Below are 16,952 nucleotides of genomic sequence, written 5' to 3'. Positions count from 1 at the left end.
GTTGATAAATATGAACACAAAATGAAGATTAAAGGAATAAGGATAGTGTAGGTACTTATACCTGTCATGGGACATGGAATTTTAATAATGAAAAAATGATAACACTTTTTAAAGTTATTATTCTTGTCATCATCATTTTTGTATTGTCTAAGTAGTTCAGATTCTGGCAGAGGAAGTCAGGTAATGTGGAAATTGTTTCTAAGAGGTTAGAGAACAAACCAGTATCCCAGAGCATAACCTTGACAGAATCACTCTCTGAGATTTGGTCGTATATTATTATAGAATCTTTGGTGAAAGCCTCCTCAGGGACAGCTAGTCTATCTCCCATCTTCCAGGCATCTTCTACCTACACCATAAAAAAACAGATGACTCCCCAGGATTCTTAAGAAAGAGATCCAAGTTCAAATTCAGAACATCTTAATATGCCTTCCAAACTTCCCCATAAGATGAATCAAAACAAATCATTAAAGGACCAAAAGTATTCACTTTGAAAAAACTACCCACTGCCCTCACTTCCTTGCCTCCCAGAAAGAATGTCATCTGTGGACCAATCATCATATTCTAAAAAATTTGCAAATTTCCCATTTTTGCTTTCCAAGGCAGCTGTAGAAAAGGAGCTGGGAGTTTACGTGAGTAGTTGCAGTTACAAACTTCAGCCAGCCAAAAAGTATCTCAATTTCATAGCAAATCTAAAAGGGAGGACTTTTGACATCTGGGCGGACCTGGAAAGGCCAGGGACACACCATCAGTTCATCAGAGTATATTATCCTTGAGAAACTTTGGAAGAGCTACAGGGAGATTAGAAACTTTTTAAAAAGCACTAAGCAAACAACTGCATCTGTGTGATAATGACAGCAACCCCAGTGTCCTTTTTCTCTTGGGCAGTAGCCTCTGCTGAATTCTTTCCCCTACTACTTTAAGTATCCTGGTGCTGTACCTTCAACAATTTTCAGATCCTCACAGTAGGAGTTATAATTCTGTATCTTGGATACATGGTGGTATCAGCAGTACAACTCCCAGGGTCTGCCCATGTCTTGCCTTTCCACTTCTTCATTTCTGCGATGGGAATAAGATTGACCAAATAATCCACAGAACAGCATCTCTGTTCACTAAATAAATTAAAAACATTTATCAGAAAAATTATTTTCATATTCTTAATGACAGAAGATATTTGCCTTATAGCACAAAGTCCTATCTTCTGCATTTCTAGGTAGCAGATTTTGTTACCCTCTTCTAGAAAAGTGTGTTTGGTACAATGTGGACCATTTTCCTCTATAGGCAAAGAACTGTAAAGTTCCTAAATATGGATCACACCATGGGAAACTATATTGTGGAAACTCAGAAACCTCAAAAAACAAGTTCTTAGAAGGCCATCTCTTTCACCTCCCTGCCTTTATAGATTTAAAATGGAAAATGATCTCAGAGAAATATTCTCCAACCTCTTACCCAGTATTCCAGATCAGTTTAGCTCTGCCTCCATAGATAGGATAACAACTGCTTCCTAAATTAACATATTCCAGGCTGGGTGCAGTGGCTCATGCCTGTAAACCCAGTGCTTTGGGAGGCTGAGGCAGGAGGATTACTTGAGTCCAGGAGTTCAAGAACAGCCTGAGAAACATAGCGAGACCCTGCGTGGTGGTGGGCACCTGTAGTCCCAGCTACTCAGGAGGCTGAGGCAGGAGAATGGTGTGAACCCGGGAGGCGGAGCTTGCAGTGAGCCGAGATCGTGCCACTGCACTCCAGCCTGGGCGACAGCGCAAGACTCAGTCTCAAAAAAAAAAAAAAAAAAATCAATTAGTTAACCTATTCCAGAGAGTATTGGCATTCCGGACTTACATCAGTAAGTCAGTCATCTAATTCTGAACACTTTAATTCTGAGCACCTACTGTGTACCAGGTACTATACATATAACAATGAAAACTATAGGTCCTCCCCTCATGGAGTTACCATGCTAGGGAATAAAACAGGCAGTCTAATATGACAGTAAGTTGGATTCTATGAAAAGGGAAATATAAAGTGTTAGGGAAGCATAATTTATAGGGACCTAGCTTTTATCTGTAAGAGTTGGGGACAGCTTTTGTTAGGAAGTGACATCCAAACTGAAATTTGAAGATGAGTGACACAAGGCTGGACATGGTGGCTCGTGCCTGTAATCTCAACACTTTGGGAGACTGGGGTGGGAGGATTGCTTGAGATTAAGAGTTCAAGACAAGCCTAGACAACATAGCGAGACCTGTCCCTATGTAAAAAAGTAAAATAAGTAAATTAATTTGTTTAAAAGAGTGGCAAAGACTGGTACATTTGAGGAACTAAAAGAACCCAGCATTTTATCCAAAACACAATTAGCCATCAATGGAATTTAAGCAAGGCACTGATCTAATGATTTTTGTTTTGTTTTGTTTTTTAAATCATTCTAACTACAGAAAGAATCAGTGTAAGAGACCAATCTGGAGATTTTTTGCAGTAGTTCAGATGTTTTTTTAAAAGGTGACTTTTTAAAATTGATGAGTGAATATTAATACATTATCTTTAAGTTCCATAATTTACATAATGGTCTGTTCTTTGTATTGTACATTCTATGGGTTTTGGCAAATATATTACATGTATCCACCATCATGTATCATACGGAATAGTTTCACTGCCCTGCGCTCCACTTCTTCTCTCCCTCACTTTCCCCGAACACCTGGCAACTACTGTCTTCATAGTTTTGTCCTTTCAGGAATGTCGTATGTTTGGAATCATACAACATATAGCCTTTTCAGGTTGGCATTTTTCACTTACCAATATGCTTTCAAGGTTGCTCCATGTCTTTTTTGGCTAGGTAGCTCATTTCTTTTTAACACTGAATAATATCCCATTGTATGGATGTATCAGTTTGTCTGTCCGTTCATGTGGATGTCCAGTTGTTCCAGGAACTTTTGCTGAAAAGACTCTTATTAAATTGCCTTTCCTTGTTTGTCTATATACAGTTCAGTTTACTATATTTGCGTGGATTTATTTGTAGGCTTTTTCTTCTGTCCCATTGATCTCTTTGTCTGTTCTTTTCCCAATACCCACCATTTTGATTGCTGAAGATTTATGGTAAGTTTTAGAAACAGGTAATGTCAATCTTCTGACATTCTTCTCTTTCAGTAATATGTTGGCTATAATGGGTCTTTTGCCTTTCTATATAAACTTTAGATAATCAGTTTGTTGATATTCACAAAATAACTTGCTGAGATTTTGATTGGAATTGTATTGAAACTATAGATCAAGTTGGAAAGAGCTAATATCTTGACAACGTTGAGTCTTCCTATCCATGAACATGGAATAACTCTTCATGTACTTAGATCTTTGATTTCTTTCATCATATTTTTGTAGTTTTCCGCATATAAATCTGTACATGTTTTGTTAATTTATACCTATTTCATTTTTTAGAGTGACAAATGTAAATGATATTATTTTTTAATTTCAAATTCCAGTTCTTCATTTCTGGTATATAAGATAGCTATTGACCTTTATATATTCATCTTGTATCCTGTACCCTCACTATAGTTGCTACTAGTTCCTGTAATATTCCTTTATTCTTAGTTTAATGTTAATGGTGTATCAGTCATGATAGCCCCTTTTTCATTTCTGATATTGGTAATTTGTGTCTTCAATCTTTTCTTCTTAGATAGCCTGGCTACAAGTTTATCATTTTTATTGAAATTTTTAAAGAACCAGGTTTTTGTCAATTTTCATCAGTTTTATGTTTCAATTTTATTGGTTTCTGCCCTAATTTTTGTTGCTTTTTTTCTTCTGATTACTTTGGATTTAATATGCTCTTCTGTCTTCTAGTTTTCTTTTGTGGTAGCTTAGATTATTGATTTTAGATCTTCCTTCTTTGGTAATATATAGATTCAATGTTATAAATTTCCTTTTGAAAATTACGTTTGCTGCACCCACAAATTTTAATGAGTTGTATTTTCATTTTTGTTTAGTTAAACATATTATTTAATTCCGCTTGACATGACTATTTTGATTCATGCTTTATCCAGAAATGTATTGTTTAATCTCCAGGTATTTTGGCATTTCTCAGCCATCTTTCTTTTTTACATTTCTCATTTAGCTCCATTATGGCATTATTAGAGCACACTTTGTATCATTTCTACTTGTTTAAATCTGTTAAGGTATATCTTATGGCCCAGAACGTGGTCAGTCTTAGTGAATATTCTGTATGACTTTGAGAAGGATGTATATTCTGCTTTTGTTGAAGTTTTCTATGAATGCCAATTTGGTCCACTTGATTGATGGTGCTATTCAGTTCAGCTGTTTTCTTACTGATTTTCTGCCTGCTGGATCTGACAATTACTGATAATGGTGTGTTGAAGCCTCAAACTATAATAGTGAGCTAATATATTTCTCCTTGCAATTCTATCAGTTGTTGCCAAATGTACTTTTTACATTCTGTTCTTAGGTGCATACATGCTAAAGACTGTTGCGTCCTTTTGGAGAATTAACCTCTTTATCATTATGTAATGCTCCTCTTTATCCCTGATAATTTTCTTTCTTTTTTTCTTTTTTGTTCTTGTTTTTATTTATTTTTTAAAATTATACTTTAAGTTCTAGGGTACATGTGCACAATGTGCAGGTTTGTTACATAGATATACATGTGCCATGTTGGTGTGCTGCACCCATTAATTTGTCATTTACATTAGGTATTTTTCCTAATGCTATCCCTCCCTGTGCCCCTCACCCCACAGCAGGCCCCAGGGTGTGATGTTCCCCGCCCTGTGTCCAGTTGTTCTCATTGTTCAATTCCCACCTATGAGTGAGAACATGCAGTGTTTGGTTTTCTGTCCTTGTGAAAGTTTGCTCAGAATGATGGTTTCTACCTTCATCCATATCCCTGCAATAGACATGAACTCATCCTTTTTTGTGGCTGCATAGTATTCCATGGTGTATATGTGCCACATTTTCTTAATCCAGTCTATCATTGATGGATATTTGGGTTGGTTCCAAGTCTTTGCTATTGTGAATAGTGCCACAATAAACATACGTGTGCATGTGTCTTTATAGTAGCATGATTTATAATCCTTTGGGTATATACCCAGTAATGAAATCTCTGGGTCAAATGGTATTTCTAGTTCTAGATGCTTGATGAATTGCCACACTGATTGTAAGTTTCCTGAGGCCTCCCCAGTCATGCTGAACTCTGAGTCAATTAAACCTCTTTTCTTTATAAACTACCCAGTCTCGGGTATGTCCTTATAGCAGCACGAGAACAAACAGACTGATACAACCTGTGTATTTGTATTTTCAATGGATTTCTTGGCCAGGCACAGTGGCTCATGCCTGTAATCCCAACACTAGGAAAAGGAGGATCTCTTAAACCCAAGAGTTTAAGACCAGCCTGGGCAACACAGTGAGACCCCATCTCTACAAAAAAATTTAAATATTAGCAAGGCATGGTAGCACATACCTATAGTCCTAGCTACTCAGGAAGCTGAGTTGGGAAGATCACTTGAGCCCAGGAGTTCAAGGCTTCAGTGAGCTATGATTGCACTACTGTACTCCAGCCTGGGTGACAGAGTGAGACCTTGCCTATAAATAAATAAATAGTTTCTTATATATAACATATAATTGGGTCTTATTATTTTATTCACTCTGAAAATCTCTGTCTTTTAATTGGCATTTAGACCATTTTATGTTTGAAGTGACTATTGATATTGTTGGATTAATATCTACCATATCTGTTACTGTTTTCTCTTGGTTGCCTTGTTCTTGGTTCCTTTTTTTGTCTTTCATTCTTTTCCTGCCCTCTGTGATTTTAACTGAACATTTCGATAATTCTTTTTTCTTTTCTCTTAGCATATCATATGGTTTCCCTAGAGTTGGCAATATACATTTACAGATAATCCAGGTTTACTTTCAAATAACACTATGCTGCATCATGTGTAAGTGCAAATACATTATAACAGAGTTTTTCCAATTCTTCCCTCTCGTCCCTTATAATATTACTGTCATTTATTTCACTTATTCATAACTATAGTTGCTGAATACATTGTTGTTATTTTTGTTCTAAATAAAGTATTGTCAGACCAATTAAGAATAAGACAATTAAGATTTTCTATGATCTTTATGCCTTATTTAGGGCTTTTTTTTTTTCTTTGACAGAGTCTTGTTTTGTCACCCAGGCTGGAGTGCAGTGGCACAATGATAGCTGACTGCAGCCTCGACCTCCTAGGCTCAAGTGGTCTTCCTGTAGCTGGGACTACAGCTGTATGCCACTATGCCTGGGTAATCTTTATTTCATTTTTTTGTAGAGACGAGGTCTTGGTATGTTGCCCAGGCTGGTCACTCCTGGGCTCAAGCAATCCTCCCGCCTCGGCCTCCCAAAGTTCTGGGATTACAGGTGTGAGCCACTCCACCTGGCCAGGCTCTTTCTTTAGATCCACTTTCTGACCAATATTATTTTCTTTCTTTTCTGAAGAACTTCTTTTAAAATTTCTTGCAAGCAGGTCTGCCAGCACAAATTTCCTCAATATTTGTTTGTTTGAGGAAGTCTTTATTTCACTTTCACTTTTGAAGGATAATCTCTCTAGGTCTAGAATTCTTTATTGGTGGATTTTTTTCTTTCAACATTTTAAATATTTCTATCTTCTTGCTTCCATGGTTTCTGAGAAAAGTCAGATGTCATTCTTATTCTTGCTTCTATATAGGTAAGATTCTCCCCTGATGCTCCCCCTCCCCAACTTCTTTTAAGATTTTTTCTTTGCCTTTGATTTTCTGTAGTTTGAATATGATTATCTCTAAGTGTAGGATTTTTTGGTATTTATCTTGCTTCATGTTCTCCAAGATTCCTGGATCTGTGGTTTGATATCTCTAGGAAAATTCTCAGTTACTTCAAGTACTTCTTCTGTTCCTTTCTTTCTTCTCATTTTGATATTCTCATTAGAAATATATTGCACCTTTTGCAATTGTCCCATGATTCTTAGAAATCTTTTCTGCCTTTTTCATACTTTTTCTCTTTGCATTTCAGTTTTGGAAGTTTCCATTGACATTTCTTCAAGCTCAGATTCTTTCCTTAGCCATATACAGTCCATTGAGGACCCCATCAAAGGCATTCTACATTTCTGTTACAGTGTGTTTTTTATTTCCAGCATTTCCTTTGAATTCTTTCTTTGAGTTTCCATTTCTCTTCTTACGTTACCCATGTGGTCTTGCATGTTGTCCATTTTTCCACTAGAACCCTTAGCATATTAATCACAGTTGTTTTATATTCAGTTTTTATCTTTCAATCTTGTCCACAATAAGCCTCTAGCTGATTGCAAATTATAGCTTCAGTTTTTCTGCCCTAGTACTGGCTCCAGTGTTTATTTCTGCTCCTTTGTTTCTGCTCCAGTAAAATGTATTCTCTATATCCACCGGCCTGTTTGTCCAATTTTTGAGGCAGTGATTTGCCCTGTGACTCTAATCTCTGATGTATCTAATACGACCTCCTGATTTTTATTCACCTTTTCTTTGTTGTAAGAACTGTAGTGACAAATTCTAAGCCTCTTATATGCTAGAATAGAAACTAGTAGTCATTATTTCTCTTTTTAACTTATGCTACATGGTTTAAATGTGTTTCTTTTGTTTTTTTCTTTATAGTAGCATATAGCACTCCTATTAAGTAGTCTGGTAAGTGCCTTATCTTATCCAGCAGATGATTGTAGGCCAGGGATCTGACCAGTCACTATCATTGTTCATCTCAAATGAACCCCCCCATGGACAACCTCATCCTTTTAATTTTTTGCTAACATCTGGGCTCAAGAGAACTTCAGAGTAAAAGTCACTTGGAATATATATAGGTCATTCCTATGCATACTCCCTTGTTTCCTCAACAGTCAGTTAAAGCACTATACATTTTAGTGTTGCTTTATTATTTTTTTTTCCGTAAGTATTAAATTAGAATGGTTTTCTGTTTTGGGCTTTGATACTCTGGAGAATAGGAGTTCAAGTGCATTTTTCTCTTTGGATATATTGTGTTGTTATTTGTTTTTTCCTCTTGAAGAAAGCATTAAACCTTTCAAAAACTGCTTAAAAAGCAAAGGCCTTCCCCTATGACCTGGAACAAGACAGGGATATCTACTTTTACCATTTCTATTCAACACTGTACTGGAGGTACTAGGTAGGGCAATTAGGCAAGAAAAGGAAATAGAAGGCATTCAGATTGGAAAGGTAGAAGTAACACTATCTTTATTTGTAGATGACATGATGTTATACTTAGAAAATACTAAGTAATCCACTAAAAATCTATTAGAACTGACAAATGAATCCAGCAAGTTTGCAGGATACAATCATGTACTTGTAACTTGGTATATTATACAGAAATTACATAAATTAATTATATTTCTGTACAGTAGCAATGAACAAATTAAAAATGAAATGAAGAAAACTTCACTTATAAAATAAAAAATAAAATATTAATACATAGTAATAAATTTAACAAATGAAGTACAAGGTTTACTTTAAAAACTGTAAAACATTGTTGAAAGAAATTGAAAAGCACCAAAATATATGGAAATATATCTCATACTCATGGATTGGAAGACTAAATATTGTTAAAATGCTCAAAATTGATTTATGGATTCAACACAATTCCTCTTGAAATCCCCATTAACTTATTTGCAGAAATTGATAAGCTGATCTTAAACTTAATATGGAAACAAAGAACAGTCAAAACAATCTTGAGAAAGAACAAAGTTGGAAGATTCACACTTCTTGATTTCAAAATTTAGTACAAAGCTACAATAATCAAGATTGTATTTTACTGGCACTAAGGATAGACATGTAGCTTAATGGAATAGAGTTGAAGTTGAGGAAAAACCTCTTGCATTTATGGCCAATTAACTTTTGACAAGTATGCAAAGACAATTTAGTGAGGGAAAGAATAGTCTTTTCCACAAATGATACTGTGACAACTGGATATCCACAGGTAAAGGAATGAAGTTGGATCCTCTAATTATACCACACAAAAATTAACTCAAAGTGTATCAAAGACCTAAATGTAAAGCTAAAACTGTAATCCTGGGAAAGAAACATTGAAGTAAATCTTCTGACCTTGAGTTAGGCAACACCATATAAACACACACTCGAAAAAAGAAAAAGTAGCTTTGACTTAATCAAAATTCAAAACACACTAGGCACAGTGGCTCACGCTCATAATCCCAGCACTTTGAGAGGCCAAGGTGGGAAGATTGCTTGAGCCCAGGAGTTTGAGACTAGCCTGGGCAACATGGTGAAACCCCGACTCTACAAAAAATTAGCCGGGTGCAGTGGTGCACACCTGTAGTCCCAGCTGCCCAGGAGGCTGAGGTGGGAGGATCCCCTGAGCCTGGGAGGTTGAGGCTGCAGTGAGCTGTGATCACTCCACTGCGCTCCAGCTGGGGCAACAGAGTGAGACTCTGTCTAAAAAACAAGCAAACAAAAAAATTAAAAACATTTGAGCTACTAACAATACCATCAAGAAAGTGGAAAGACAAACCACAGAATGGGAGAAAATATTGGCAAATCATATATCTGATAAGGAACTTATATCTAGAATACATAAATAATTTCACAACTCAATAATAAAAAGATGGCATAATTTTAAAATGCAAAAGATTTAAGTAGACATTTCTCCAAAGAAAATATACAAATGGCCAACAATTACATGAACAAAATGCTTAGCATCATTAGTCAGTAGGGAAATTAAAATAAAAACCACAAGAGATACCATTACACACCCACTAGGATAGCTAGAATAAAAAAGACAAGTAACAACAAGCATTGGTGGGGATGTGGAGAAATTGACACTTTCATACATTGCTGGGGAAATGCAAAATTGTACAGCCACTTTAGAAAACAGTCTGGCAGTTCCTCAAAAAAGTTAAACAGGGAGTTAACCATATAACCCAGCAATTCCATTCCTATGTATATACTCAAGATGAAAACATTTGTCCATACCAAAACTTATACATGGATGTTCATAGCAGCATTATTTATAATAGCCAACAAATGAAAATAATCCAAATGGCCATGAACTGATTAATGGAAAGACAGAATATTCATACAATGAAATATTATTTAGCAATAAAAAGGAATGGAGTAATGATGTGTGCCACAACATGAATGAGCCTTGAAAATCATACATTAAGTGAAGGAAGCAAGCACAAAAGACCACATATTATATGATTCCATCTACGTGAATGTTCAGAATAGGCAAATCTATAGAGACAGAAGTAGAGTAGTAATTGCCAGAAGCTGGGGGATGGGAATGAGGAGTGACTGAAAATGAGTACAAGGTTTCTTTCTGGAGTGATGAAAATGTTCTAAAGTGACTATGGTGTTGGTTGCACAATTCTGTAATTATCCTAAAGACAATTGAGATGTATACTTTAAATGGGGGAATTATATGGTATGTGTATTATATTTTAACTAAGCTGTTAAAAAAAAAAAAAAAAAAAAAGCCAATGCTTCCCTAAGTCCAAAAGTGAGAGAAACTTTTGTTTCCTTCTTTCTTTCCAGTCTTGGCTCTCTCCTGCTTCTTCACCACCCACACTTCAAGTCAGCAGCCTCCAAGAATCACTCAGTTTACAGCCTCTGCTGCCATAATGTCAAACTCTGTAGAAATATGTTATACAAAGCAGAAATCAAAGAGTCATAGCATGTGAAGTCCGACACAAACTGGCAATTACACAGAGATTCAGAGGTCAGGCAGGGGACGAGGGTAAGAATAGGGTTGACTCTGTAACACATTTAAATTCACTTTGCCATCTAGCAAAGTGTAGCATCCTTTAGATTTTTAGCCAGAGGCTTTACTTCATTTATAGTCAGTTTTCTTTGTGTTTTGTTCATAATCCATATGTTGGTTTCTTTGCATATTTTTTTCTTATGTATATTTGCTGAATCTTTGTTTCCTTGAAATATTTGCCCTCTTCTATTAAACATGTTTGATTTGAAATTTGCATACTTGTTTTCAACCTCTTGATTATATTCTCTAAGAGAAAAGTATATCTGGCCAATGATAAAAATCAATGAGCAAAACTAAAGGTGGCATCACAATGACCAGATACCTGTCACACAGCACACATGCCTTGCTAGCTTGGACAAATTGACATCTTAGGGTTACATTGAACTTCAGGAGTTTAATGTTTTGTATTCCCACTGCCTCATATAACGCCTGTTACTTCTACTTCCTATGTGCTCCATATATATTTATGAGTGAATGAATCAATGAATGAGCTACCTAATAGCCTCTACCTGGCACTGGCACTTCCACTTTCTTCTGTTTTCCATGGACCACTATGCCTTTTTTTTTTTTCCCCAAGTCTTTCTAACTTGAAGTCTCAGGAAATATTAACTATGTGTAGATTTTATAGCAATGTCATCTTTCTGTCTAGCAAGTAGAAAATCATTCCAGAAGAGAAAAACAGGACTACTACTCTGCTGTGTTTAAATATGGGACTCGTAATCTGTTGTTGATAGTTATCAGAGGTAGTACAGACTTTGCCAAAGAGCAGTGGAGTCACCTGAGACAGTGCAGGAGAAACTAAGACTGCCCATGGTCCCCTGAATTTTGATAGCCCTCTTTGCTTGTCCCACTATTAATCTATTTATACTAAATCTGGCAAGATGACAATTAAATCAAAAGTTGCCAGGAAAATAACCATGTCTTTCAAGACTCTTCTGCTGAGTCACAAAAATTTCAGCCACTTTGCCTGTGAATTGCATTGCTAATTGATTGAATCATCATGGGCCAAACATGCCAAAACAATTCAGAGACAAGGACAGTGCTGGCATGAAGTTTCCAAGAAATGCTGCAGAAACTAAAATTACTTGAATTTATTGGTAGCTGTCTTGCTGGGAAGTGTATTGAAAATTACATTGTACCTAAAAACCAAATATTTGGTGATTTTGGAAATCTAAATTAAAGAGTAATGACAAGCCAGTGCCAGGATGTGATTTTTCTATTTCTCTTTGCCCTTGGAGTAACGTGTCCAATAGGTCATTTTCTAAGCTTGGAGAAAACCAGGATTCAGAATATTTCAAACCATTCAATCTCCTCTTGTGTATTAGTGGCCTAATACTACTGCCCTATTCTCCAGCTGCCATGTGCCTGCAAGCATAAATCAATACTGACTATGCTGGTAAGCAACCAGTGTTACTGAAGGGATTATGCACTTTGATTTGCCAAGAGGCTGCCTGCTTTAGTAAGGAGAGGAACCTTCTCAGTTCATTTTGGTTCAGCTCAAGAATCCAAGGGAAGTAAATTAGCTCTTCTAGACATCACTTTTTGTTTCTGTAAAATGTGAGTAGGAATCCTTTCTTCTCAGAAATATTCAGAATGGTTAATATAGCATTTGTCCTTTAAGCTCTATCATCAACTGACATCTGTTAAGCGCTTCTATATGGCTATTTTAGTCTTGAAAGGTTTATAATGCCCTTGAAGGGGAGGCAAAATACACCTATAAAAAGATAAGCCACAGTGCAAAGTGGTGTATTATAAATACCAAAAAAGCAGTACAAATAGTGGGAAGAAAAGGTGATGGCAGAGGCTGCATTGGTATGGAAAGGCTACCAAGACACCAAGGACCTTCACTGTGCAGCAAAGGGGCAGACAAGGGTGGCACCACATGAAAGAGGCAGCATATTCAAAGGACTGTGGCTGAGAAAGAGGTCTAGAATAAAGGAAGTTATAAACGGGAACGTCCCATATACCTATGAAGTCCCATACACCTATTCTTATGTTTCACTCAGTTTCTAGACAGCATCATCTAGAAGCTAGATTTACCAATTCTGCCTGAATTTCTTTTTTTTTTACTTTTATTTTAGGTTCAGGGATACATGTGCAGGGTTGTTATATAGGTAAATTGCATGTCACAGAGGTTTGGTGTGTAGATTATTTGTCACCCAGATAATAAACAAAGTACCCAATAGGTAGTTTTTCAATCCTCTCCCTCCTCCCAGCCTCCACCTTCAAGTAGGCCCTGGTGTCTGTTCTGCCCTTCTTTGTGTCCGTGTGTACTTGATATTTAGCTCCTAAGTGAGCTAAATAAGTGAAAACATGCAGTATTTGGTTTGCTATTCCTGTATTAGTTCACTTAGCATTAATGGCTTCCAGCTCCATCCATGTTTCTGAAAAGGACATGATCTCATTCTTTTTTATGGCTACATAGTATTCCATGGTGTATATGTACCACATTTTCTTTGTCCAGTCTACTGTTGATGGGCATTTAGGTTGATTCCATGTCTTTGTTATTGTGAATAGTGCTGCATTGAGCATACACATGCTTGCATCTTTATGATAGGATGATTTCTATTCCTTTGGGTACATACTCAGTAGTAGGATTGCTGGCTCAAATGATACTTCTGCTTTAAGTTCTTTGAGAAATCGCCATGTGCTTTCCACAATGGCTGAACTAATTTACATTCCCACCAGCAGTGTATAAGCATTTCCTTTTCTCTACAATCTTGCCAACATCTGTTTTTTTTTGTTTTTTTGTTTTTTTTATTTTTTAATAATAACCTTTCTGACTGGTATGAGATGGTGTCTCATGATTTTGATTTGCATTTCTCTAATGATTTTACATGTTTCCATATGCTTGTTGGCTGCATGTGTATCTACTTTTGAAAAGTGTCTGTTCGTGTCCTTTGCCCACATTTTAATGAGCTTGTTTGTTTTTTGCTTAATTTATGTCCCTTATAGATTCTGGATAATAGACCTTTGTCAGATGCATAGTTTGCAAATATTCTCTCCCATTCTAGGTTGTCTGTTTACTCTGTTGATAGTTTCTTTTTCTGTGCAGAAGCTCTTTAGTTTAATTTGGTACCATTTGTTAATTTTTGTGTTTGTTGTAGTTGCTTTTGGTGTTTTCATAATAAAATCTTTGCCGGGGCCTATGTCCAGAAGTATTGTCTAGGTTATCTTCCAGGGTTTTTATAGTTTTATATTTTACATTTAATTCTTTAATCCATCTTGAGTTGAATTTTGTACATAAAGTCAAGAAGGAGGCCGGGCGCAGTGCCTCACGCCTGTAATCCCCGCACTTTGGGAGGCCGAGGCGGGTGGATCACGAGGTCAGGAGTTCAAGACTAGCCTGGCCAAGATGGTGAAACCTGTCTCTACTAAAAATACAAAAAATTAGCCGGCATGGTGGCACGTGCCTGTAATCCCAGCTACTCAGGAGGCTGAGGCAGAGAATTGCTTAAACCTGGGGGACGGAGGTTGCAGTGAGCTGAGATCGCACCACTGCACTCCAGCCTGGGCATCAGCATGAGACTCCGTCTAAAAAAAAAAAGAAGCGGTCCAGCTTCAGTCTTCTGCATAAGAGAAGCCAGGACTGCTGGGCCGGATACTCTAGCAGGCATTGCCCACCTGGCTACCAGTGTCCAGTGGATGGAGCACACGCCCTACCATCCAAGTGCGTCCTGGGACAACAGAAGGCCGCAGCCTCCAGTTGAGTTCACCCAGAAGTGGGACTGCTGGGCTGGAAGCTCTAGCAGGCATTGCCCACCTGGCTACTAGTGGTGGGGGTAGGTAGGGGCACACACCCTGCCATGGGGTGCTTCTTGGAACAGCAGGAAACTGCGGCTGCCAGCCAAAGTCGTACTGAAGCAGGACTGATAGGCCGGAAGCTGGAGTGAAGCCGCATTTAGTGAGGGTGTGGAATAATCTTAGTGCTCCCAGGTGCCACAACTGTGTCCTCTGTTGAGGCTGTGGCACTGGTTCTGGTCTGCTGTAGGACCTAAGGCTTGTACAGTTCCCCCTGGACTCAAGAGTTGCCCCCACAGAATATCCAGCTGGCTGTCTGCCTCAGTCTAGAAGCACAGTGGGGGTTTGCAAGGAGGGTGAGAGGGATTCTCCCATTCCCATTCTTGCTCAAGTTCCTGTGGAGAGTGTGAATCCCCTAGGTGGCTGTCCCTCACTCCCCTTTTCCCATGATGGAGAGGTTTTCCTGGCTCCCCACAGAGCCCAGACAGACTGGGGGCCCAGTATTGAATACTTCAATACTCACATCAAATCCTAATTCCTACAGCTAGCTTTAATAGTTCTTTGCTCTGAATTCTAGTAGCACTGAGAGTCTATATCTAACAATTGCACACTTAAATTTATTTTATCCTATATGTAAATCTTATTTACCAGCTATTGTAAGCTTTTCACACAACCTATTTCTTCTTTTCCTTAGTACCTAACAAGAAGAGTTATTTAAAACCTCATTTAAATATATGGACCAGGTCGTTAGTTAAATAGTTAGAATGCAGGGGATCTGTTGTTATGTATTTATGACCCTCACTGCTGGCATCTCATGTTAGTATAAGAGACTGTAGAATAGAGGTGAAATAAATTCTTATCCTCATTTGACACAAAAAGGAATTGCATTGCAAAAAGATAGTGATATGCCTTCTTTTGAGAAGTGTCGGTTCATATCCTTTGCCCACTTTTTGATGGGGTTGTTTTTTTCTTGTAAATTTGTTTGAGTTCATTGTAGATTCTGGATATTAGCCCTTTGTCAGATGCATTTATGCAGTTAAAAAACACATGAGAAAATGCTCATCATCACTGTCCATCAGAGAAATGCAAATCCAAATCACAATGAGATACCATCTCACACCAGTTAGAATGGCGATCATTAAAAGGTCAGGAAACAGCAGGTGCTGGAGACGATGTGGAGAAATAGGAACACTTTTACACTGTTGGTGGGACTGTAAACTAGTTCAACCATTGTGGAAGTCAGGGGTGGTGATTCCTCAGGGATCTAGAACTAGAAATACCATTTGACCCAGCCATCCCATTACTGGCTATATACCCAAAGGATTATAAGTCAAGCTGCTATAAAGACACATGCACACATATGTTTATTGCGGCACTATTCACAATAGCAAAGACTTGGAACCAACCCCAATGTCCATCAATGATAGACTGGATTAAGAAAATGTGGCACATATACACCATGGAATACTATGCAGCCATAAAAATGATGAGTTCATGTCCTTTGTAGGGACATGGATGAAGCTGGAAACCATCATTCTCAGCAAACTATCACAAGGACAAAAAACCAAACACCACATGTTCCCACTCATAGGTGGGAATTGAACAATGAGAACACATGGACACAGGAAGGGGAACATCACACTCCGGGGACTGTTGTGGGGTGAGGGGAGAAGGGAGGGACAGCATTAGGAGATATACCTAATGCTAAATGATGAGTTAATGGGTGCAGCACACCAACATGGCACATGGATACATATGTAACAAACCTGCACGTTGTGCACATGTACCCTAAAACTTAAAGTATAATAAAAGAAAAGATAGTGATATGCCTTTAAATACTTAAAGACATCATTCAGAAGTTAGACCTCCCAAATTCAATCTTGTCTTTCTACTAGTTATTCCCTTTCCAAAGCTACTTTGTTATCAAATAATTTTTTCTAACTTAGTTCATATTTCTCAAAGTACGTTCAACAGAACTGTAGTTCCACAGCATGCTAATAAGTGTCCCACAGTGAAGGAGTTCCATAGTAAATAAATTTGGGACAGGCGGAGTTAAATTTTAGTGAGTTTCTTTATAGCAGGACTTCTCAGAACCCTTAATATGGCACTGACCATAGTTAATCAAACTTACTAGTTGCAGAACCCTTTTTTTTCCCACAGAGACTCTGTGAATGTACTTTGGGAAATAGTGCTGTTCCATTCCTCCCCCTCCTTACTCACCTCATTTTTCCTGCTTTGTCTGTTCCTTCTTTGGTTTTCTAACTAGGTAACATTGTACAGTAAAGTGATCTTGCCTTTTTAAGATGCTTTGAGATGGGAATACCTGTCAGAAAGAATCCCCTGTTGTGATATAATTATATCCAGTACCACAAAAATGGCCAAAGCTTCCCTAACAGTGTAAATTTTAAGGCAACTTATTAGGTAGCACGTGGTATCCATTTGAACATAGGCAACTTTTCTAAAAAATATTTTG

The 16,952-nt window shown here is 37.6% G+C and overlaps 1 protein-coding gene across 6 annotated transcripts in view; it reads left to right on the top strand.

Annotated features, from left to right (window-relative positions):
- The window catches only part of EXOC6B (exocyst complex component 6B), a 652,095-nt gene that overhangs the window by 583,077 nt on the left and 52,066 nt on the right, over positions 1-16,952 (top strand). The window contains exon 21 of one of the 6 annotated variants that reach the window (XM_030828179.1): positions 10,513-11,140. The exons of the other annotated variants lie outside the window; for them this stretch is intronic. Coding sequence (XP_030684039.1) covers positions 10,513-10,599 — 87 coding nt within the window. The 3' untranslated portion in view covers positions 10,600-11,140. Of the gene's footprint in view, positions 1-10,512; positions 11,141-16,952 lie in introns of those variants that run through there. 6 annotated transcript variants of the gene reach the window in all.

This window comes from Nomascus leucogenys, chromosome 14 (genome assembly GCF_006542625.1).
Source record: "Nomascus leucogenys isolate Asia chromosome 14, Asia_NLE_v1, whole genome shotgun sequence".
Taxonomy (NCBI): Eukaryota; Metazoa; Chordata; class Mammalia; order Primates; family Hylobatidae; genus Nomascus; species Nomascus leucogenys.
The sequence above is the reverse complement of the archived record's forward strand: the minus strand, read 5'-3'. Positions and strand labels throughout refer to the sequence as shown.